The sequence below is a fragment of the Vulpes lagopus genome, chromosome 4 (genome assembly GCF_018345385.1).
Source record: "Vulpes lagopus strain Blue_001 chromosome 4, ASM1834538v1, whole genome shotgun sequence".
Classification (NCBI taxonomy): Eukaryota; Metazoa; Chordata; class Mammalia; order Carnivora; family Canidae; genus Vulpes; species Vulpes lagopus.
Window position 1 is genome coordinate 89,375,980 of NC_054827.1, and position 23,162 is coordinate 89,399,141.

Consider the following 23,162-nt stretch of genomic DNA (forward strand, 5'->3'; position numbering starts at 1 on the left):
GAATTTAATTGCTTGCATTAATTATTAATACTCTTCATGCAGAAGAGCCTTAGCTGTATTAATTTTCTGTTCCTAGGAATCATGTAACTATAGCTCAGATATAATTTTTTATCTTTCAGGTTGAAAAGTTGAAAAACTGGAAAAAGCTCAAAGGGAAGGTAAACTTGATACGGAAACCCATGAAGTATAGGCCATGGAACCACTTCTCCTCACCTTCTTAAAGACCCTTTAAGTTTCTCAATGGACACTGCAAATATTACAGGGGTCCCCAGCAGGACGTCGACAAAGAACAGTGGTGTGATGGGGTGCCAAGTGAATCCGACTGAACAACAGGATGCCTGAATCCCTCTCCAAAACTGCCACCAACATACTGGGTAGCTATGATCATCTCAAGAGTCTCCCTGGCTCTCACTGTTTTCCTCTGTTACTGGGGCTGGGATGGTTGATTTGCATTATCTTCTGGATCCCTAACCAAGGATACCCTAGAATCTACTCAAAACACACGCAAATTGAGGCTGCTGCAACAGGTAGGACTATGCAAGGTGGTGGCTTTAGAGAAACCTAAATCTGAACATAAATCTATATCCCAGCAGGTCCAGGAGGAGCAGGAAAAGGGAAGGGGAGGCAGCCAGGGCGGTCACAGACGTGTTCTTGGTCAGCATAAGTCCTGGGCTGCAATGCCACAGGGACCACTTACTTTCAGCTTGGACTCTATTCCTGGAGCACAGTGCCTGTCACCCGGGCCCATGCCAGTATAAAGTGCTCTAAAAACATCTACTGATAGTGAGTAGTGTAGCATTCCATGGAATACAAGGTTCTATCCCTCAGAGACTTTGATTCTTTTTGAAATTGAGGACTGCTACCGTCTTAAGACTGGGAATCAACTAAACATGATGATTTGGGTCTAAGTCCTGGCCAACAGATATCAACTAATATGAAATAATTGCTGGTACTGTGTTAGTATAAACTAACTATCAGTTTAAATTCTGGGTAAGCAGCTAAATCTTATCTGCATTTTGGATAGCATAGCTCTTTTCACAGAAAGGAGATGGAAACATTAGTAGAGGTAAGTGGTCATCATTCACCCCATATTTCCCCAGGCAGTCCCCCCATTTCATGAGTTGTCCTATTTGATAAGGTAATTCATCAAGGTAGAAATTATCATGGAATTTTAAAATTAAGTAATTGTTTGATCACATAGTCCTCCTTTTTTTTTCTTGGCTAAATATGATTACCGCACACCAAGACCTGGACAAAAGGGTCTACCTTCAACATTTGACATCATCCTTGCAGTACAGACTGTCCTTGCAGAATGCTAGTAATGTCACATATTTAGCTGCAGCTGGGGGAGGAATTGCAAAGAAAAGTATTATATAATTAGACTATAATTATTCTGGCATTGTATAATAAAGAGCCTCATTTTCCCCATCTGCAGAGAGTGACAGAGTTGCCTGCCTGACTCTGAGATGCAGGTGGGTTCTTTAGATGTCCTTGAATGCGGAGGGAGCTGGGGAGATGATAGAATGGGTCATTCACCCTGACCACTGGGCCACAGGGTACGCAGAAAGAGTCACACCATGCACACACACCCTTCTCCAAAAACGGGAAGGAAGTTAGAGATGCTTGAGGCAGAACCAGCCAAAAAGCAATGGAAGAAACTGACCACTTGGTCCATCTCTGGTCTTCTGCGAAGAACTCTTGCTTTCCTTTCCCCATTGCAGAGGGGCTGCTCTATAGCTGGCTGCTCATGCCAGGGAAGAGAGGCTCCTTACCAGCCAACCTTAGGCTGCTGTGGAAAGGGATCTGCACATGGGGTAAGCCTACCTTCCTGGCATCACTGCCTGCCTGGGCCTGGTCCATTCACCAACTTCTCACTGATTTGCATTGCTACCTTGAGCCTTTTCATCGTGCCCTCCACAATGGGTCCAACTCCTCCAACCAGCTCCCATGCTATCCAGGGGTGAGAAGTTCCAGGATTTACATAGTATTATGTACTTAGAACCTGGCCAAGTTTTGAATCTGTTGAGACCTTTCAAGAGTGTTCAGGGCCCTGGCTCTAAGCAAATTTCATCAGCACAATAACCAGCCCTTTCTTTTAATCCTTGCACTTGCTGAGGATGTTTATTTCAAATAGCCAGACCTGCCTTTGCCCTGCTGGGAACAAGGCACCTCTGACATCCTACATGTGCCATCACATGGAATGTGGCTGAAGAAAACTCCAAACTCAGTTACTGAAAATTATATGAGGGAATCACCTATCAAAGCAGTAAGGGGACAGCCATTCATTTCTGCTGCAGATAATGCACAGTTGAAGAATTAAAACGAAACCCCTCAAAAAAATGAAACCCCTCTTCTTCTAATCTTATCTATTGTGAAAACATCAAAAAGTAGTCTTTTTATCCCTGACTCAAAACAGTAGAGACCCCAAGGAATAAAAGCAATATACAACATACATAAATTGCTGAAGGCAATGCAGTTTTCTTGAAAAATTCTATAAAGTTCTCTGAAGCTAATACAAGGATACAAAAAAACCAAGGGCTTTAAACTTCACTTATATATTCAAAAATCTTTAGTAATATTCCTCACTAAAGACTGCTAAACTACCTGAATTTCCACTAGTTTGACTTTAAAAAAAATACTTTCCTAAGAAAGTGACTGTTTATCCCCACATTATTATTTCTTCCTCTTCTTCTTAAGATTTTATTTATTCATGAGACAAAGAAAGAGAGCATGAGTGGTGGTGGTGTGTGTGGGGTAGGGGGCAGGTTGCAGAGGCAGAAGGAGAAGCAGATTCCTTGCTAAGCAGGAGCCCGATGCAGGCTTGATCCCAGGACCCTGAGATGAGGATCTGAGCAGAAGGCAGAGGCTTAACTGAGCCACATAGGCACCTTTCCCAACACTATTTCTTAAAGCTCTGTATCCATCAAAAAAGTTACTTTCCTAACCAGGGTAAACCCCAAAAAAGCCTGCCTTTGTGGTTTACTTCCATTTTACTTCCAAGGATAGCAGAAAAAAATTAAGTTTACAAATGGTTTTGTCCTCTTTGGATGTAAATTAAGTAATCAAGATAAGTATAGCCATGTTCAATGAGATGCTATCTTATTTTTCACTGAGGCTGAAACCATCATGAGCTCTGGGTTGGCCAGACAGAGAAACCGTGCCAAGGACCTTCTGGCATCCATACAGCCTGGAGCTGCTAAAGACTGCCCCCATTCCCTCCAGGGGCTATAGGTTGACAAGAGCTTCCTCGCTGCCCTTCTCTTACTTGAGGGGGATAGTTTGAAGGAATTGGGGTCTGAGAGTGTGGTAGAGTGGGGCTGTGCAAAACCAGGCATGAGCTAAGGCCCTAATATCCCCAGACGTCCCAGAAGCAGAACATCCCACCAGCACCTCAATGCCTACACAATCCCATCTCAGAAGTGAGCATCATGAAAAGCGTGCTTTTAAAGCATATACGCCTGTAAAGAGACTTAAAATTTCTTGAAAATACTTCCTCGCATGTTGAAGTCACAAACAGACCTCATGAAATTGCTATCATGGTTACACAGCAATTATTAGGGTTAGCATAGTAAATATAACCATTGGTTTGCCCCTATTCATAACAATCCAAGCAGGAATTTATAAATGTTAAAGTACTAAATAGAAACTAATCTTTAAAGGCTTACTCGTAATCTCAATTTAAGTACATGAAAATTATACAGTACTCTTCCTGGAGTATGATTTTAAAACTGCTGTAAATAGTGGAAAATATTGTCAAAACAAGAAATGCTTTCTCATTTATTTCATTTAAGCAAAGGGCTCCTAGGTTAGATTTGGCCATTTAACCAACTACCATCACCTGTTTAACAGTTTCAAAATCCCTGGGGTTCAGCTAGGAACCTGTGAACAGCAGCCTGATGACAAAAGCTTCTGTACAACACTGTTAACCTTGTGTTCCTTCTTATTTTGCTACCTACCGTAATTTGAACTGTGAGCGAACTTCCCCGTGTTCTATTTGAATCAGTTCATTATAGCAAGCAATTATGCTGCTATTCTCCATAAATCTCTGAAAAGAAAACAAAGATAACATGTAAGACATACAATTACTTCTTAAGTAGTCAAATGAATTTAGTTTTTCCCACCCCAGGTAACTCTGTTACATAAGACAACTTGAGAAGTTGAAATGAGTTGAGATTAAAAAAAAAAAAAATAGTAGTCAAGCTGTTTGCAATGCTTGTTTAAATGTATGAGAAACAACAGACCAGATTATATTATATATTTAACTCCCTTGATAACAAAGGTGGGGTAAAACTTCATTATGAATACTCACAGGAAAATAAACACACAAGGGCACAGGCTACCTCCTCAATCTCGTTAATTACTGGAACACGTTTGCTTCACATAACACTATGCAAGGTCTTCTAAAACCCAACACTGGACATGTTCAGCGTGTGCCACCGAATGAATGATCCTTTTCAAGGCAAGAGACCCTTCCTTGCTTACTTCCTCATCTTCTGATTGCCAACTGCACCCTCCTCTTCTGTCTCACCCCCCCCCCCACACACACACACACACATGCAGACACACACACTTCCATGCATCTAAGGTGGATGGCTTCTCCCTTGGGGAATAACTCAGGTCACCCACTATTCCAGGGGGAGGTTGTTAGGGGGTAAGCAAAAGGGGGAAGCCGTGAACACACACAGAAGAGAAATACTTTCTTTTTTTATTACAAAGCACAGCTAAACATGGTTAGGTTCAGGCTGAACTTCTGGATGGGTGAAGATTATGTAACAGCCTGTAGCCAAGCTCTGAGCATTGTTAGTGGATGCTTTCTAAGATACTAAAAAGGATCTGTGATAAAAATAAATTTCAAAAATATTGCAGTAAACACAGTTGGGCAGGTTTCTTTTTTTAAGACACAAACTTTAGTAGTTAACTTTTGTTGCCTGTTTTTAATTATAAAAGTCAAGCACATTAAGATGTATAAATTCAGAAAAATATAAAGAAAAAAAACCCCAAGTCACTGATAATGTCAAAAGCTAGAGATATCTTTACATTTGGTTTATTTTCCTTAGGCTCCAAAGCCTATATGTATGCAGATACGTAATACATTGATTACAATATATAAAATCAGTATATAAGATCATAATATATTTTCACTTCCACTTCTAATTACTAACTTATTGAGATTTTATTTTTCTTTAGATCCAAAAACTAAACATTGTAGTATTTAGTGAACAATAGCTTTCTACAGGTGATGGTTTCTAAACACTGGAACCCTTGGTTTGTACATAGCTGGCACTTAATGAGTGTGTTTGTAGTCCAAAGGCACAAGATTCTACTACCTCTCTCTGGAGGATTTTCCAGGCTATACTTAACTCATATTACTGAAATGATGTGAATGAATCAAAAGTAGTGGCCTTCAAACTTCAATCTGCTATGAATCATCAGGCATTCTGCTAAAAATGTAGATTCCTGGGCCCTACGTTCAGATATTTAAGCATGTTTCTTTAGGCCAGAACTTCTCAGAGCATTCAATATGCTCATTTGCAATGTTGCTAGTGTACACTGTGTATTTCCAGGGGTGGGAAGAACAAGAACAGAGTTCTCACTAATTTCCCAAGCTTATTTGACCACAGACGCCTTTTTTTCCTGGAACACCAGTGCTCCACGGTACAGTTTGGGAACCACTACTTTAGTGGCCCCAATGTGGCATTTGAGGTTAAATAACACATTGTTCCATCTTAACTTTGTCATGACTATGAGCTCTGGCAAACTATTTAGTTATTTTGGGCCTGTTTCCTCCTCTGCAAAAATGGAGAAAATATTAAATCTCTCGAGTGTAGATTAAGCAAATTCCCTCAAATGGAGCCTGACAAATAATCCATTTTAGCTCTCCACTTTCTCCTCCATGGGAAGCCTCCTCAGGAAAGAGGGCCAACCTATGTACCCCTGACAGGCCTAGCCTGTTGCAGTTCACCTAGTAAGCTCCACAAACACCTGTTAAGTGTCCTCTCAAATAAAAAGGAGCACAGAAAGGTTCATAGAGATGGTCTTGCAATTGCCCTTTGCTAAGTGCGATACTGGTTTGTCAAAGGCTCGGAGGGCACTGAGCACCCTGCAATTGGCAGTCTACACGTGGCTGCTGAAGCTTCCAAGAGAGCTGCTGTGGACTATCTGATAGCACAATTTGTTCCCGGATCCCCATTCGGGGACCCACAGGCTGATGCAGTGGCCAATCAGCTAGCAACACAGAGCTGAGCTTCAGCAGATGATTTCACACAAACAAAACAACCCAGAGATGAGAAACAACCCCAAGGAAGGCAAGAATAGCTGGCGTGTTTGCAAGGGTGCTGAGGGAGAAAGCTGCCAAAGACAAGATTTTACCCAAAAAAGGACACTAGCCACCTGGAGGGCAGCTTTCGCTGATCCCGAGCCACAGTAACTCAGGAGGGGAAAGGCTCAGTAGGTACGGTGTGCTTCCCACAGAGCAGCTCAAGCTATCTGGGGGCACCCTGACCTGGCTGGCACGCGGCCTTGGTCAGCCCCAGCCTAAAGATTACCATGTGTTCCCTGACAGGTACCATTTGTCACGTTCCCAAGAAGGGTGCTATCTAAGTAGCTGACTGCAAAAAGCAGCACCATATCCTGACAAAGGGAAATGAAACAGCTAGAGCAGCACCAACAGGTTACAAGACAAAAAGCAAACAGTGGACTTTACCTCCTTAATCTGCTTAGTGGCATTGGCACGCAGAGAGGGCCAGGTGTTTCTCCTGGTATTAAGTGTGCGATCTTAGCCCTCCAGCCAATCTCTAAATCAATCAGAGGCAGGATCAATGAACTAAAAGCTGAATTCCAGGACAGTTAACAGCACCTACGCAGCTCCTCATTGACAGGACCTACGGCGTATCCTGTCATTCTCTCAGTTCCCAGATAATGAGGAAAACCCCGGCATCCTCACACTCCCAGATATCCTGCCCCACAGGTAAAGAACAATGTTGGTATGTGGGTCAACATTTAACCTAAAATTTAGGAAACCTGTGAATAATTCTACATTGTTTCTCAGAAAATGAGAAAAAAAAATCTCAGTCTCAGCCACATGGCTTGACCTTTTGCAACTTTCCATTCCAAAACTCAGAAGCACTGTCTTAGGCATTCTCATTAAGACACGGCACCTAAGAATAGTGTCCAGAACCAAAGCACCTTTGAGAAAGGCGATGGGAAAAATTGCCAGGAGAGTAAGTGACGCTGCTAAAGAGAAACTCTTGGGCAGCCCCGGTGGCGCAGTGGTTTGGTACTGCCTGCAGCCTGGGGTGTGACCCTGGAGACCCGGAATCAAGTCCCATGTTGGGCTCTCTGCATGGAGCCTGCTCCTCCCTCTGCCTGTGTCTCTGCTTCTCAGTCTCTCTCTCTCTCTGAATAAAATAAATAAATCTTAAAAAAAAATAAAAATAAAGAGAAACACTCATTTCTCCTATATAGTGAACCAGTCTGCGACTTCCGCAAGCACTGCGACTTCCACACTGAAGCATACCGAAGCACAAAACCACCACGTCACACAGGCAGTTCCTGCTTCTCCCAGGTCTATGACAAGGATTTTTTTTTAAACCCAAGATAGCAAAGCAGTATTATATATCTGGATCTAACCTATTGGGTGTCTCCTGAGCCTCATGGATCTGGAAGTCCATTTCTCTCCCCAGATTCATAAGTTTCCAGCCATTATTGTTTTAAATATACTTTCTGTTCCTCATTTTTCTCCTTCTGTAATACCTATAATGATAATATTATGTGGTTTTTGGTTTGTTTGGTTGGTTCTTTTTGGTCCACTGTGTCCCATGATTACCATAGGCTTTCTTCACTCTTTCTTTTTTCTTTATGCTCCTATAATGGGGTAATTTGCTATCCTCCAGGTCACGGATTCCTTCTTCTACATGGTCAAGCCTAACTTTTGAAACCTGCTTCTGAATTCTTCAGTTATTGTGTTGTTCCATTCTAGGATTTTCCCTGTTCATTTTTTTTTTTTTTTTGGATGGCTGCTATTTCCTCATCAAACTCCTCTCATTTTGTTTGTGTAATTGTTTTCCTAATTCCATTAGCTATTTGTGTTTTCTTGCAGTTCACTCAACTTCCTGCAGAGGATTATTCTGAATTCATTGCCAATTCAGAGATCACCATTTCTTTAATGTCAGTTACTGGAGCTTTATTAGTTTCCTTTGGTGGTATCCTATGTACTCCATTTTTCACGATCCTTGGTTCCTCATATTGGTATCTGCATTTGAATAACTGGGCTAAGCTTAGAGATGTTATAGGTTTGCTTTGGCAGAGACCGTTCTTCATCAGTCAGCTCAGTTTGGGTTTCTGAGTGTGATTTCTGGTAATGACCTTGGGCAGGGGGAGCCTGCTATTATTATAGCCTATTTCAGGGCAAGGCAAGTGTTCAAACTCTCTGGAGGAGTTAGAGGTGTGTGCTACTGGCTGAGGACAGCTACCTAGGACTGCCAACTTGGTTCCCTACCCAAGTGAAGCTATAGGATGGGTTTTAAAGTCAACTGAAGTTCCTGGTCAGGCTTACTAGATGGTCAAGTCTGGGGACTATATTCAGTAGTAGACGAGGCTAGGAACTGGCAGGGCAGCAGGATGGGACCCAAGAGCTGCATAGCTCATTTTTTAGCGACCCAAATTAGGCCAGAGAGTGCACTGATTTCCTGGCCAGGAAATAGTGCACCAGGCTTGCCCTATACTCTGTGTCCAAGTACCATTGGATGTAGTGCTGCCGAATGGGCCATGCGGCTTCCTGTGTGCTCTGGTTAGGTTCCCAGGTTGGACAGGCTAAAGGCTGCACTCAATGATGAGTGGGGCTGTGAATTATGTTTCCTGCCCCCAGCACAGTCGGAGAAGCAGCTCTAAAGCTAGTAAAACTTAACTCAAGCAGACCTGCTTGCCTTGCCAAGTTCCCTGACTGAATAGGGCCAGTGGCTTTGTTATGCAAACTATCAGTTCTGCTGGCCTGCCCCTCCACTCAAGTGCTTTGGGTCCACACAGCTGCCAGGAGTTATCCTTAGCCATTCTGGGCAGAAGGGGCTGGAAGACACGCGAAAGCCAGTGCGGCTAGGTCTCCCCTTCCCTACCTGGGCAAGAAGAGGAGGGGTCACTCCAGGCTACTCTCGATTTTCCAAACGTGCTCTGCAGGTTGGGAGAGGCTGGGAGCTACCCTCAGCCTCAGCTATGAATTAATCCCTCTGCCTGTGCATAATAAGTAGCACAGAAACACTCCAGGCTGGGTATGGCCTTTATTCTTGGGACAATCAGCTCTGCGTGCCCCCCTCTTGGCTCAAGAGCCACCTGGCTGTATTGTTTCCAGGAGTTGTTGCCGGCCCTTCCAGTCAGACAGGGCCTAAGGCCACACCCCATGGTGGCTGGGATTCCATCCCTTGCCCTGGCAAGCCATTTATAGAACCAGCACAACTCCTCATCTGAGGATCCAGATCCAGTCGATCTGTATACTGCAGAGTTCCCTGGTCAGAGTGCACCCGTGACGCGTTTTTTTTTTTTTTTTGTATACTTTTTAATTGGAGTTCGATTTACCAACATATAGCGTAACGCCCAGTGCTCATCCTGTCAAGTGCCCCCTTGTGACACGGTTCTGCGCATGAGCAAAACCACCGCTCGGGGTTACTACTTGAGCACCACAGGTATGAGCCTGGTGGGCCAAGAATCACATGCTGGTTGTTGCCAGCCCCAACCCCCTTCTTGGTGACAGTCAGATTCCCAGCGGTTGAGCCACACGGACCCCCCTGCAATTCCTGTGGCGCAAGATCAGAGGAGGGGCTCCCACAAAGCAACCCTTAATGCTGAGGTGAGGGAGCTCATTGTCACCACGGAGTTCTCTTTCCATTAGAAGATGAGGGGAGACTTCTCTGTATGGGTTCGCACTGGCCCAGGGGAGCAGGCACTGTGGAACTTTCTTGTACCCTGCTCACACAGTCTGACCTGGTCTCTGCAATGCAGGGGATGCTTGAGCCTCAGTTCCCTGCCCCAGGATTCTCTCAGCAGTCTCTTGTTCTTGAACAGTTGCTGGTCTTGTGAGGAGGGAAGTCAGGAAGAAGCGGAGTCTCTGTTAGCGACATCACCCCTGGAGTAATGCATCTTAAGCTTGAACATCACTGTTATGCACGTAGCTGTCACTCAGAGAACTTCTCTCTGCTGACATTTTCCATTTAAACCAGGAGTTCACAGATGTGAAAGCCATCGTGGGCCTTTCCCTGAGGTACAAGCTCTGGCCAGGCCCTCATGATCACAGAGCCCTGGATGCCAATTTAGTGGACTTAACTCTATCTAATACTCACGTATATTGAATCTCACTGGCTGGACTCATTTAAGTGAGGTCACTTTGGGACTATAGAGTTTTTAGCTGGTACAGTAAGATGTGTTTTTAGGCCATTTACAGTTCTGTAACTAGGATGCATGAAGTTATGAAGGAAAAAGCTTGACTAGCAGTTGCTTGTTACCCTCCTGAAAGTTACTTCCTTTCCCTCACAGTCCTGGAGCTCAACTCTCCTAAAGCTTATCCATGGCTATATGGCTGAGCTGTTATGCGACAGTCATGGGTGAGGTATCAGTACGGGAGAGAGATGTCGAGTTACCTCCTACATACATACCCTGTTGAAGCCTGCATGCAGGAGAGGGAGCACTGAGGTCTCTTCACGGTCACCCGATCTGCAGCAAAGCAGAAAATCCAGTCACTGAGCAGATACAAACCAGGCTTCCTCACACTGAAACATGGAGAGAGAGCCATGAGGCAAACATGGCTTTTGCTCCAACTGTGGCTTCCTGACCAGCATGTGCCATCAGGATGTATCTGCCTTCCGGGCTCTACAGCTGCCTTCCAGATGCAAAAAGAACACCAACAGTAGAGAAAACTCTAGCAGTGTGCCTGAAAGCATCACCACAGGTATACATGAGTGGCCATTTCCAAAGCTGGGCTGCCCTTGAAAGTTCCACCAAATGGATGGGACAAGGCAGGTGCAATGTTCATTCCAGAGACCACTCTGTCCATTATGCTGCCCCCAAACCTTTTGGAAGCCTAACTGGAACCCCAAGACCTGGCTGGGTCCAACTCTCAATGTGACAAGACAACTGGCACTTTGGCTAAATGGAAAAGGGTCATCAGGAACACTGAGTTAGAAGGGAAAAAGAGGAAAAAACAGATCATCGTCCCTCATTTCATGGGAAGGTTTCCTACACTGAGCCTACAGCTGGGTCTCAGAACTTCAATTTGAGTAAAATGTCTTATCCTGAAGACATGCTGTAGTTGTGCTTCCATCATTGAGAGAAATGGTGTCCCTGAGATAGCCAGCAAGTAACATGGAGTATATACCTTGGAAAACAGAGAAGGAAAATGGAATAAAAGATATTGGGTGGAGGACCAGGTAAAGAACAGGAAGAGAAATCCTGGTGCTTGTCTGTGGTATTGTGTATAGCTCACGCCTTCCCTATGGGGGCAAAATAGTCCTCCTCACTTTTCTACTCAGGAACTCCAGGCTCTACCTTCTTCAAATGATAAATGAGGAAGGGCACAAAAAGAATCTGAAGGTGTTAATAACATTCTGTTTCATAAGTGGGGTTGTACAAACTCAGTATTTATTTTATTATTGTTCTATATCTATATAAAATATTTTATTATAAAAATAGGGGGGGAAAGGGTGGAAAATAACAAGCCATAGCAAGTCATTATTTGTCAAGGATTAGTAAGCATTTTTGCTATGTGATTAGGAAAAAAAAAAAACTGTTTCACTTTTGGGTTCACGGAATGAGCCAGCCTGGGAGGATATGGCGTGTGGCCTGGTCTACCCCCAGTAGCCATGCACAGGACTTGGATACCTTACTAACACCTCACAGTACCCAGAAGACAAAATACAAGCAAGGGGATGAGGAAGCTGAATACACCTTGGTCCCCCTCACTCACTCCCCCTGAGGCCTCATGTCCCACCAGGATAATGAAATGGTAAAAACCAATGGGTACACTTTTCCTCCTTTCCTTGGCCCAGCGCCCATTGTAGGAATCAGGTGAAGAAACACAGACCCAAGGAATAATAGCTAAGGAATAGTCTTTGAGTAGGGTAAAACTCTGAAGCCATGATTTCCTCCAGTATGAATATGGCTTTGGAATGCAATATTTCAAATCTCCCCTGGGCCAGGCTTGCCTGAGGGGAGACCTGAACTTTCCTGTCTCTGTGGCTGGCTTGTCACAGAATCGGTGCCAGGTGCCACAATGGGGCTGAGTCCAGTAGGTCTATGTCCTTATCAAAGTCCTTCTTCTTCTCTCTGGCATGAAGGATGGCCATTAAAGAAATACAAATTATGATTCTGCAAGAATTCCAATGATTGTAGCTTGTACAAACATTTTTCCTTTTAGATCTTTCATTATAAGGAGTGGCCATTTCAGACAACAACAAACCCAACAGAGCAGTTTCTCATCCCATAGTTTAATCCTCCTGCTTTGTCACCTTCCAACATTGGCAAACATCCTACCATTCTGCTTCTAGACACAGAACAGTCCTGGCCCAAACTATACAATCCTCTCTTTCCAGTGCATTTAGTGCTTCATCATGCTCATGCTGTAATTATTTTCTTCTTTAGTGAAAAACAAGCAGGCTCCCACATCTTCTCTTCAAAGAAAAAAGATAAGTAAGGACTAATTCTCTCCAGACACCTCCCTCAGATTTTCCCTCCATTTCTAGCATGTGATGAGTACAGTATCTCTTTCTTCCTCAGGTGTACTAGTATGGGTTAATAGCAATTAATCTAGGGAGAAATCTAAATATTTCCAGAAACTTGCAAAATCAATAACACCCCCACAAAGCGAGATCTCAGGTTGGTGCTGTAGGGCCAAGGGCATGCCCGCTGCTCTGCTGGCTCAAAGACTAGATTCCATGAGACACATGTTTCAGAATGAACAGTACCAATCCCAGCTGGGGATGAACGTGAGCTTACGCTTGTGAAACCACCGCAAGGATCACCGTGTGCTCGGAAGGATTGGTGGCCCGAATCGACCTGCAACGAGAAGGCTCCGAGTCAAACCAGGTGATCTGGGCTTTGGGACAATGAATGAATGCAGAACTTCACATTGAAAATGGCATAAAACCCAATCTTCCCCTCAAGAGAAAGTCTGAAAACACATGAAGACAATGAAGAAAGATGCCCTTTGTAGATTAGGACAATCTCTTTGTTTTCCTTTAAAAAATCAAAAACAAACAAACAAACAAACAAAAAACTTCTTTTTTTTAACACCTGGGCAGTTGTCCAATGGGTCAGAGCTGCCAATTTTCCACTTCAAAAACTGGCAAATTCCACTTAAATTCCATGTTTTCTGACTGAAATTCCACTCTCCAAAGAAACTGGCAGTCCTACAGTTCTCCAGTTATCAGTTTGTACTTAGGGAGCTAATTGTATTGGATCTTTTTTTTCTTTTAAAATAGTGGAGAGCTCAGAAAGATGACCTTATAACTCAGTCACTGGCAGCTGGACACACTAATTCAGGTTGAAACCTGTAAGAGTGGTACAAAGAGCCACCTCATTTTGGGAGGTTGTTCTGTTGTTTGTGCTCAGATGCTTTTAACAACTGGGTCATGAACTAAAGCTGGGAAACGCTGCACTGCAGCCACTGTCACGGTTGTGTCGTTTACTCCATAGGAATTTAACAGGATTAGAATATGTAAGGATATAGAATTTTGAGGTCTGCGTATCTTCTTACAACATGTGCTATTGTATGCTGCAGCTCAGATTCTGAATCATCCTGGTCAGGGCTCGTGAACTGGATGAACTATTAATAAAGGGCCACATACTTGAATCTGAGTACAAATAAGCATGCTTGTTTTGACCCATCTCCTCAGTCTGGACTCTGTTTATTCTGAGATCCCTGGGAAGAGAATCATCATCTCCAAGAACAGAAGGCTCAAGGCTGCTCCTGGGTAATTTGTGAAACAACGTGTATTTGTTGATTTTTCTAGCTATTGGCATTTCAGCTTTTCTGTGCTTCAACATGTCTGTACTACTGCTCCCCTACAAAAAGCCAGCTTGTACGGCTTCATTTCCTTCAACTCTCAAATTTCCCGTCCTTTCTCAAAAAAGGTACTTTGCCGATTTCCTATTCCTTGAGACCTCACTCTGTTCAGGGTGGGGTGTGAGGAAGGCTCAGGAAAGTGAACAGCTCTTATGGGCAGTAACAGTTCCCCTGGTAGGTAAATGGTATTTGAACAAACTCCCTAAGTTCAATGCCTTAACTCACTGTGGGACTAGAGGAGTAACTCAAGCCCCCTTTTGAATGATAGCCCAGACTACTTCCAATTAAACCAGCCCACAGCACAGGTCTTGGTAAGATCAAGATACAATTTTTTTCTACCTAAGAGCCAGTTGAATTCTCAGCAGAAATACCAGTTACCATCTAATGAAAAAAACCACATAGTCAGAGGTGTGCCCTACTCTCTAAGGCAAATACTAAGCACTTCTCACCTTTGTACAGCCTCTTCCACCACAGTGAGATGTCAAGGCTACAGTGGTAGGCTGTGTTCTAGGAGGTGAGCCTCAAGAGGCTCAAACACTGTTATGAACATAACTGGGCTGGAGCCCATGCTCCCTTAGCTTCTTCTGAAACTGGCTTCCATTTTTGAGGTTGCTCCCTGCTGCTTATCTCTTCTTTCTCATTCCTCCAAAGGAACTGGTATGGTCAGGGAGACCCGGACCTCTTCCTGGTTGAGAGGACAAAGAGGGACTGGAATAGGTGGGGCAAAGGTGTAAGGAAGCATGTTAAGCTAAGGTCCAGTCTAGCTCAAAAATCCAGGATCTTGAACCATGGATGACAACAAAGAATGTACATCTGCCAGGAGTGGGTCGCTAACTCATCTTAGGGGGACATGTACTAGAAGCCATGCATTCAGGAATCTGGTTGCCCTTAACATAACCAGTAACAGTCAGCAAGTACACTCCCAGATATACAGCCTGGCTTCTGATCTACACAGGTCCCCCATAGGAATACATTTATTAGATAGCAAAACTACATTTCTTTATATTCAAGGAAGGTTGCAAAGCTTTATCTGCTTAATTTCATCTTTATCTGAAGAAGAAATTTTTCTTTTTTACACCTGAAGCTGGTCTTAAATCATTCCATGTATGCACAAAGGATTGTGGTGTTTCTACTATAAAATCATGTAAGAAAATTAAGTGAAGGCCAAGGAAAAGTAGATCTAGTTGTAAAGGACCAAATTCTATCCTGTAGATCACTTAAAAAGAAAACAATATTTCTTAATACTGAAAGTATCACCCAAATATTTTGACACATTTATTATATATATATATATATATATATATATATATATATAATTAAAAAAGGAAAATATTTCTATCCAGAACAATAAGCTTATTTGAGACCAGTAAGACGTTTTAAAATAGGTTCTGTACAAAAAATTCTTCTTTGGGAAACTGAGAATGATCAAAGAATAACAAGGCGATGCCTATGATGAGAAACATCTCTTAATCCAATCATTTCTTGTCAGGGTGCCAAAGGATCTAAGAAGCCACTTCCCTACCTTTCATTTCACTTACTAATATTCAAGAAAATTCCAGCTCCATATGTAATTGGAGTCTGTGTTGGTCTAGCATTTAATTAGTGACCTCTTGCTGTCTAGCTTCAAAGCATATGAGTGCATTTATTTATGAATAGGCATGCATTTTCCCCCCTGGAGTATAAGCGTTCCTGTAAACAAGGGGGGAGTTTGGATCCCTGGAAGCCTTTCTGCTGCAGTAAAGTAGCTTGCCTTTGCTCCACGACTGCTATAGGATCTACCCATCTGTGTCAGGAAGAGAAAAATGTATATTTCACACATTTCTGATGTTCATTTTGGGACAGAATAATTAAGATTAAAATATCTGGTTTAAATCCATATCATATCTGTATAATAAGAACTGTGTGAATTTTAATGTCTCTTGTGTGTGTGCGTGAAATATGAGCAATACTTCGGGGGGAAAAATACCTTGACATTTTTAGACACACCAAGCTCACACCTCTAAATTCATTGGAACTCAAACGTGGAGAAACAGAAAAGGTGAGATAAATCCATAGGAGGAGCTACAGCTTTCAGCACAGAAATCTGCATATACTGCTTAGAAACATCAACACATATTTTAGAAATACTTGGGATTGGAACTAAAGACATCTGTAAGTGACTTTCATTTTAAGCTATTAAGTGAACATTTAAGGAGCATGTTATATTTAGGGAAGGTACCTGCACACCGCCTCTGCGTCAAAGTTTTGAGTTTGTCTGTGATCTATTACAATAATTTCATGATGTTTATCTAGAAAGCATTCGAGGGCTGACTCCGGAGTCCGAGCAATATTGCATCTATAACCAGCTCTGTCACAGGCCCACCAGAATCCATCACTCTGACTATCTTCCTTTGCAAAGATCAGCAAAACCTGAAATACACACAGAAAAGCGTCTTACTAGCAATCATCATCCTTACAGATTATATTACAAACAACCCTACAGTATACTGGTTAAAAATGCAGCATCTAGAGTTGAACTACCCGAGTTCAAATCCCAGCTCCTTCAACTGGTACCAGTGAGTCTTTGAATAAGGTATTTCATCTCTTTGTGCTATGGTTTCTCCATGGTCAGATGTGCCACACTAGCTCATCGTGAGACCTGCATGAGCCCCGGGGTGGCACTCAATCATTCTGGTGGTGGCTGTTACTCATTTTTAATTTCCCAATTGGCTTTGTTGTTAAATACATTAAGCAGTGACGTTATTAACAGGATCATTAATACAGCTTAGACTATGGTTTTCACATACACATGTTCAATTCCAGAATAGGTGGTATTGACCTCCCAGTACCTGGAGTCCAACTCTCTGATCTTACCAGTTAGATCCCTATAAAGACACCCAACCAGTGGTGGAATCTGGAAAGAATGACCATGCAACAAGAAGCTGATGATGCTGAATTGAGGAAAACTTGTCTCTTTTTGCCTCACTGAGAAGTATAGCCACTGGAAGGAGGTAGCAGGACTTCACCCTGGCTCTCTCACCAGCCCCTGGACTCCAGCACTCAAGGCAGCCTTACCACCACTTAAATTTATTTATTTATTTGTTTGATCAGATTCTATCTTCTCCACTGGCATTGAGCTTCAGAACACAAAGACCTGCCTGCCTTGTTCCCAATTACTCCCATCCCTGTGCCCAGCACCAAGCTGGCACTTACTAGCTGCTCAATAAATATCTGGTGAGTTAAAAGTAAACTACCTGTAGAGTTTCCTGCAAAATGCAAAAGGGTTTTGCTATTATTAGAAGTAAGAGGTCCAACAGAAACACATTATTATCTCAAGATATGGATAAGACATTGAATGTACTTCAGCATCCACCTCTATAAACCCTTTAAACAATAATTAGCAACAATTGTTGACTTTTCCCTCAACATGAAAAGTCTTTAAGCCAATAACCAGTATCATTCTTGATGATCAAATATAAAATGTGTTTCACTTAAATTCAGAAAGACAAATTGTCCATTACCATTACATTAAAAAAATTTTTTTTAATAATTGAAAATTGGCAATAGACTGAAAAACAGACACAATATAATAGTAAACCTAATGCATCTACCACCTAGCTTCTGCAATAACCAACTCTGGGCCAATCTGGCTTCATTTCTATCTCTGCTCACTTTTTGACTCTTGGGTTAGTTTGCAGCAAAGCCCCGCATATCACATCATTTCAACCATATGAATCTGTTGAAGATAAAGACTGTTCAAAAGAAGAAAGCCACAGTGCCGGCATCTCATACCTAAACCTCCCCAATAGCTCCTTAACATTGTTACTTATCTGAAGTATCATGAACGTCACTTTGTTTTACACTGTTTAAAGCATTTCCTGCTTTCCCAAATGCCATGTTTCCATAAGAGATAGAATATTTTTCAAAAGGATTTTGCCATTTTCTTCTTTGCACATGGCTTGAAATCACACCCTAGTAACACCTACGGCAGACATACTTATTAAGAGCTCACTCCGGGCCAGGCTCTATCACTCCTCAGTCCAGAGTCTCCTGTATGTTGCTGACCACAGAGGTACTTCCAGGAAGAAGTGGGATGGTGGCTCTTCCAAGAGATATGAAGAGCACAGCTTGTGGATTTGATAATGAAGAGAAAGCCTTCAAACAAAGGTATTAAGGAGAGAGCTCTGGTGAAAAAGTCAAGTAGAATAAATTGCTTTGTGTGTAAAAGCAGTAGCCCTCTCCCTGGGTAGCTATGCTATTAATACAAAAATCTCCATATAATACAGAATGTTAGAAGTGGAGGTGCCTGGGTGGTCAGTGGTTGAGTGTCTGCCTTTGACTCAGGTTGTGATTCAGAGTCCTGGGGTGGAGTCCTGCATCAGCTGCCCACCCCCCCCACCCCCCCACCCCCCCGCAATGAGCCTGCTTCTCCCTCTGCCTCTCTCGCCAGGTCTCTCATGAACAAATAAAATCTTAAAATAAACAAACAAACAATGTTAGAAGTGGTGAGAGCTACTCAGGAGGAGGATCTAAGCGGGAGCAAGAGTAGGTGCTGGTAGCGACAGTTAGTAAAATAGGCCTCACTGACAAAGTAACACATGCACAAATGCCTGAAGTAAACGAACAGGAAGCCAAGTTGATATCTGAAGGGAAAGCATTTCCAGCAGAAGGAATGGCTCCATTGGCCCCTACAGTGGGACATGTGCCCGGTGTGTTCGAGAAAGTGTGAGAAAGCCAGTGTGACAGAAGGGATGGTGAGGGGAAAAGTCTAGTTCACAGCAGAGGGTTACGTCAAGGTAAGGCCATTTGAGGAACTTAAACCAGATTTCATGTAAGAACTCACACAACTGACTCAAAGTGAGAAACTATTAATCATGTATTGTTATTTACTATAGTTTTGATGCTTTGACATCTAGGGGCTTACTAACCCTAGGGAGACTGTGCCTTCTGAGGGGGGCCCAGTTTGTAGAGCTAGCAGAAGACTTGCCTAGGAAAGCACCCTTCAAATGCAAACCAATGCAAAGCCCCTACTCCTGCTACATCTTTTATCACACTTCAATGCATGGAACCACTATCCACCTGCCCTAATCACTCCAGGGCCAAGTACTAAGCAACGAGAGACAATGCTATATATACCCCAGATTCCCCAGAAATGATTCATACCAGCCAAACCTGCTTGGCCTCCCTTACCCATTCCTTTCCACAGAAGCTCCCAAATATGGGAGGCTCTTGCCCATATTTTCCCTTTGCTCTCTCTGCCTCCTGACCAGCCCTGGCACTATGTGTGTGGTTCTTCATGGCAAGATGTGGTCCCTCCTCTAAGTGACAGACTGTTTAATCATATTCCTTTCCTGATCTGTTGGCCTCACCATACCTGAATAATAAAATCTACATTTTAAAACAGGGCTATTTCTTTTCTTCTTCTTCTTCTTCTTTTTTTTTTTTAACAGGACTATTTCTATTATAAAAGCACTCGTGAGAGAATTTCTTTGGGTGGTGTTTAAAATTCTTCCCATTTAAGGGTGACGTATGGAAATTTTAAATTTCTATATTATACACCTGAAACTAATATAACATTGTATGTTCACTAACTGGAATTTAAATCAAAACTTAAAATTCTTCATGTTTGTTTTTAAAAATCAGAAAAACTAGTTTTCAATAATCTAACTCCTAAGTGAAAAAATCTACAGGAATAGGGGCATCTGGGTGGATCAGTGGTTGAGCGTCTGCCTTCTGCTCAGGGTGTGATCCCAGGGTCCTGGGATTGAGTACCACATTGAGCTCCTTGCAGGGAGCCTGCTGCTCCCTCTGCCTATGTCTCTGCCTCTCTCTCCCCATATCTCTCATGAATACATTAAATCTTAAAGAAAACCTACAGGAATAAAAATATATGCATTTTAGAGTAAAGTACTATAGTAATTGCCTTTTTTGGATGTATGCCTATCTCAAACATTTTAACTTTTCTAGGAAAGTGACAGGCCCAAATAACCAGGCCTGTACTCTCCATCCCTATCTCCCAGCACAGCTGGGCTAATGATACTGTTAACAGAAATTTGGAATTTGAACAAAAGAGACACTAAGGCAGGGAACTGAAACCTGTGGCTCAGTAACAGAGATAGTAAAAAGCCTTCAACTCCTGCTGTCAAAGTACTTAGAGATGGCTCGCTGCCACACTTTGTAAGCCACAGCTTATCAACTGCTCTTGAATTCTGCAAGGAAAAAGAAACTTCACAGATGTGGTTGTTTTGGGTTTTTTTTTTTTAAGATTTTATTTATTTGAGATAGAGCATGAGCTGAGGGAAGAAGTAGAGGGAGAGGGAGAAGCAGACTCCCTGCTGAGCAGGGAGCCCAACATGGGGCTTGAACCCAGGACCCCAAATCATGATCTGAGCTAAAGGTAGATGTTTAACTGACTGAGCCACCCAGACATCCCACAAATGTGTTTTTTAATTCGTTTATTTACTTGGTTGTATAAGGCAACTCTTACTTAAAACCAAAGAACAAAACCAAAAAGACCTTTAGCACTACAGTTCCTCTCTGTACTTTACTTCCTAATTACCATTATATAGTCTGTTAGAGGTGGCCACTTTTAAATATTTATTGACCATTCACTGAGGTAACTCTCAAAATTTCAGAAAATATACTTTAAAAATCAGTATTAAAGACATATAAATGAATTTGATTTGTGAATAATAAAAGTTACCAGACCCTTTTATTTGCTCTACATAACACATAAAATATTCATTCAAAGAGTAGTAGTTATGATCTATCAGATAAGAACTGGTAGTAAAAAGCTGACAGGGATAGACAGTCTAGTCTCCACCCCTAGGAAGCAAGCAGATGAGACTGTCAGGTAAAGATAAACACAATAAATGTACTGAGTGGTGACCACACTGGGGTATGGGCATGACACTAAGACAAGACTCTAGGTTAGGGGAATGGGCAGAAGGAAAAAATTTTGTTAGATTGATCTAACTGCACTGTCATAAACACATCAAAATTGTAGAAGATCTGTTCCGGGGTGAAGCCGGGGACAATGAGGCAATACCTTCCTTCTGGTACAGATCTGGGTTTACTTGGGAACAGTCTAGTAACTGTAGTATAGGCAGAAAAACAGAAGTACAGGCAATCCTTGCTTCCCATGGAGGGGCCAAACTCTAAAAACAACCACAAAAGGCTATCTTAAATGATGGTAAAAATGACTGTTCTGGGACCTTGGAAATTCTTTCCAAACATGAAAAATTTGTGTTGGTTAATAATCACATAATTAAATAAAGTAAAACATTTTTCAGGACACTGTAAATTAAAACATTAGCAACACTGAAAATCAAAATGTTTTCTTTTTACAAAAAACTAAGGGTAGCTTTAATAGTATATACCTTCTCTGAATTAGATAAATTAGGATACAGAGTGAGCATCTTTTCTATGCCTTGGTGCATTATAAAACCCTAAGCCTACATCAGCTTCCAATATTTGATCCAATATTTTGTCCTTCCCAATTTCAATGTCGTGAAATATCCCCTGAGTTCCATTCATTAACATATAGGTTTTTTATTGGTGCCACTTTCTCTGTGATATTTCATTCTTTTCACCACACTTTCCTCACTGATTTTGATCATCACGGCAAGTTGAACTACATCTGGCTGCAGATCTAGATACCCCAACGTGACAGTGTGAACATTCTCATTGTCTGCTATCTCTTCTCTAACCTCATTTACTTTCAAACTTCAACTTCCCTCTGGCAGTATAACTTCCATTTCTTTGAAGCACTTTCATCTCTGTTGGCTTATTCCCTCTTTCAATGATCTATTGCCATGAGAGAGAACAGATGGCAACAGCTATACACTTTGCTGTCTGTGCTTGAATGGAAGAACCGGGAGCAAAGACCAATTGTGAAGACTCTATAAAAAAGGTGATGTGATTGATTACTGATTGAGACACACAGCTGTTATTTCCATAGTGGTGTGTGGACTCACATGCTAGCAACAGAATCCATATTTACTGCAATTACTCAGAACACCAGTGTAATTGTAATCTAAAACATAGGGCAGCCCGGCTGGCTCAACGGTTTAGCGCCGCCTTTGGCCCAGGGCGTGATTCTGGAGACCCTGGATTGAGTCCCATGTCAGGCTCCCTGCCTGGAGCCTGTTTCTCCCTCTGCCTGCCTCTCTCCTCTCTCTCTGTCTCTCATGAATCAATCAATCAATCTTTAAAAAAAAAAGTAAAACATGTTGTTGGGATCTGGTATGATTTATCTCAACTCTGAAATCTGCACACAATAAAACTGTACAAAGCAAAGGCTACCTGTACTGCTTTTCAAATGTAACTATTAAGAACCCAAACTCCATACAGGGCCTCCCTCCTTTGGCAGAGAGTATGCTACCTGAACCTTCTTAGAGCCACAGTGTTTTATTCATCCCTCCATCCGAGCTAGAATGATGAAGTAAGGGCTAATGCAGGGTAGAGCTAAGAGAATCAAGTGCTTGGGTCTGGCATGAGCAGCAGCAAAGGGGTAACACAGACCACAGGTAATTAGGGTATATGTGGGGGTGTCCTAGTGGCAATGACAAGAACAGAGGCCAGGACTCTTCAGACTCCTCTGAGCAGGAAGAGACTCTGGAGGTGATCTATCACTCCTCACTCCACAAATGAAGACAGCACCTTCCCAAAGCCAAGCAGCAACAGAGCTGGACCCCCATCTCCTAACTCCTCCTTCAGTGAGCTTTCCAAGGCTCCAGTGGTATTCTCTTGCTTTGCTGGAAATCCTTATAGCCATTCCTTTGACAAGTTTAATCAACAAATCCTTAAAAGTACCTTTGAGGAGAGCAATAACCGGTCTTGGATAGTCAAACTAGAAGGTAACTATTTTCTCTGGTGAAGGCTAATTATGAAAATCATGAAGGTAAAACTAACTTTTCCTCAACCTGGAGAACACAAACCTTCATTATTAGTATTTTTCATCAGTAAGAATGGCTCAACGCATCTCCAAACGCATTCCCAATATAAACTATTATGCATCAATTTTCAAAATACTTGGTTTGGCTTTAAGCAAAAACTTGTTAACAAAGAGATTCTAAAATAGACCACAGGTGTAGATTATATTAGTTGTATGTACACACTAAACCACTGCCAATCTAAG

At 42.4% G+C, this 23,162-nt stretch overlaps 1 protein-coding gene across 11 annotated transcripts in view; it reads right to left on the reverse strand.

Annotated features, from left to right (window-relative positions):
• Positions 1–23,162, reverse strand: part of PDE8B (phosphodiesterase 8B) — a 276,868-nt gene that overhangs the window by 119,519 nt on the left and 134,187 nt on the right. For all 11 annotated transcript variants that reach the window (XM_041752398.1, XM_041752397.1, XM_041752396.1 and 8 more), the window contains exons 3-6: positions 16,263–16,453; positions 12,976–13,035; positions 10,641–10,698; positions 3,957–4,045 (exon numbers count right to left, since the gene is read on the reverse strand). In XM_041752398.1, coding sequence (XP_041608332.1) covers positions 3,957–4,045; positions 10,641–10,698; positions 12,976–13,035; positions 16,263–16,453 — 398 coding nt within the window. The remainder of the gene's footprint in view (positions 1–3,956; positions 4,046–10,640; positions 10,699–12,975; positions 13,036–16,262; positions 16,454–23,162) is intronic.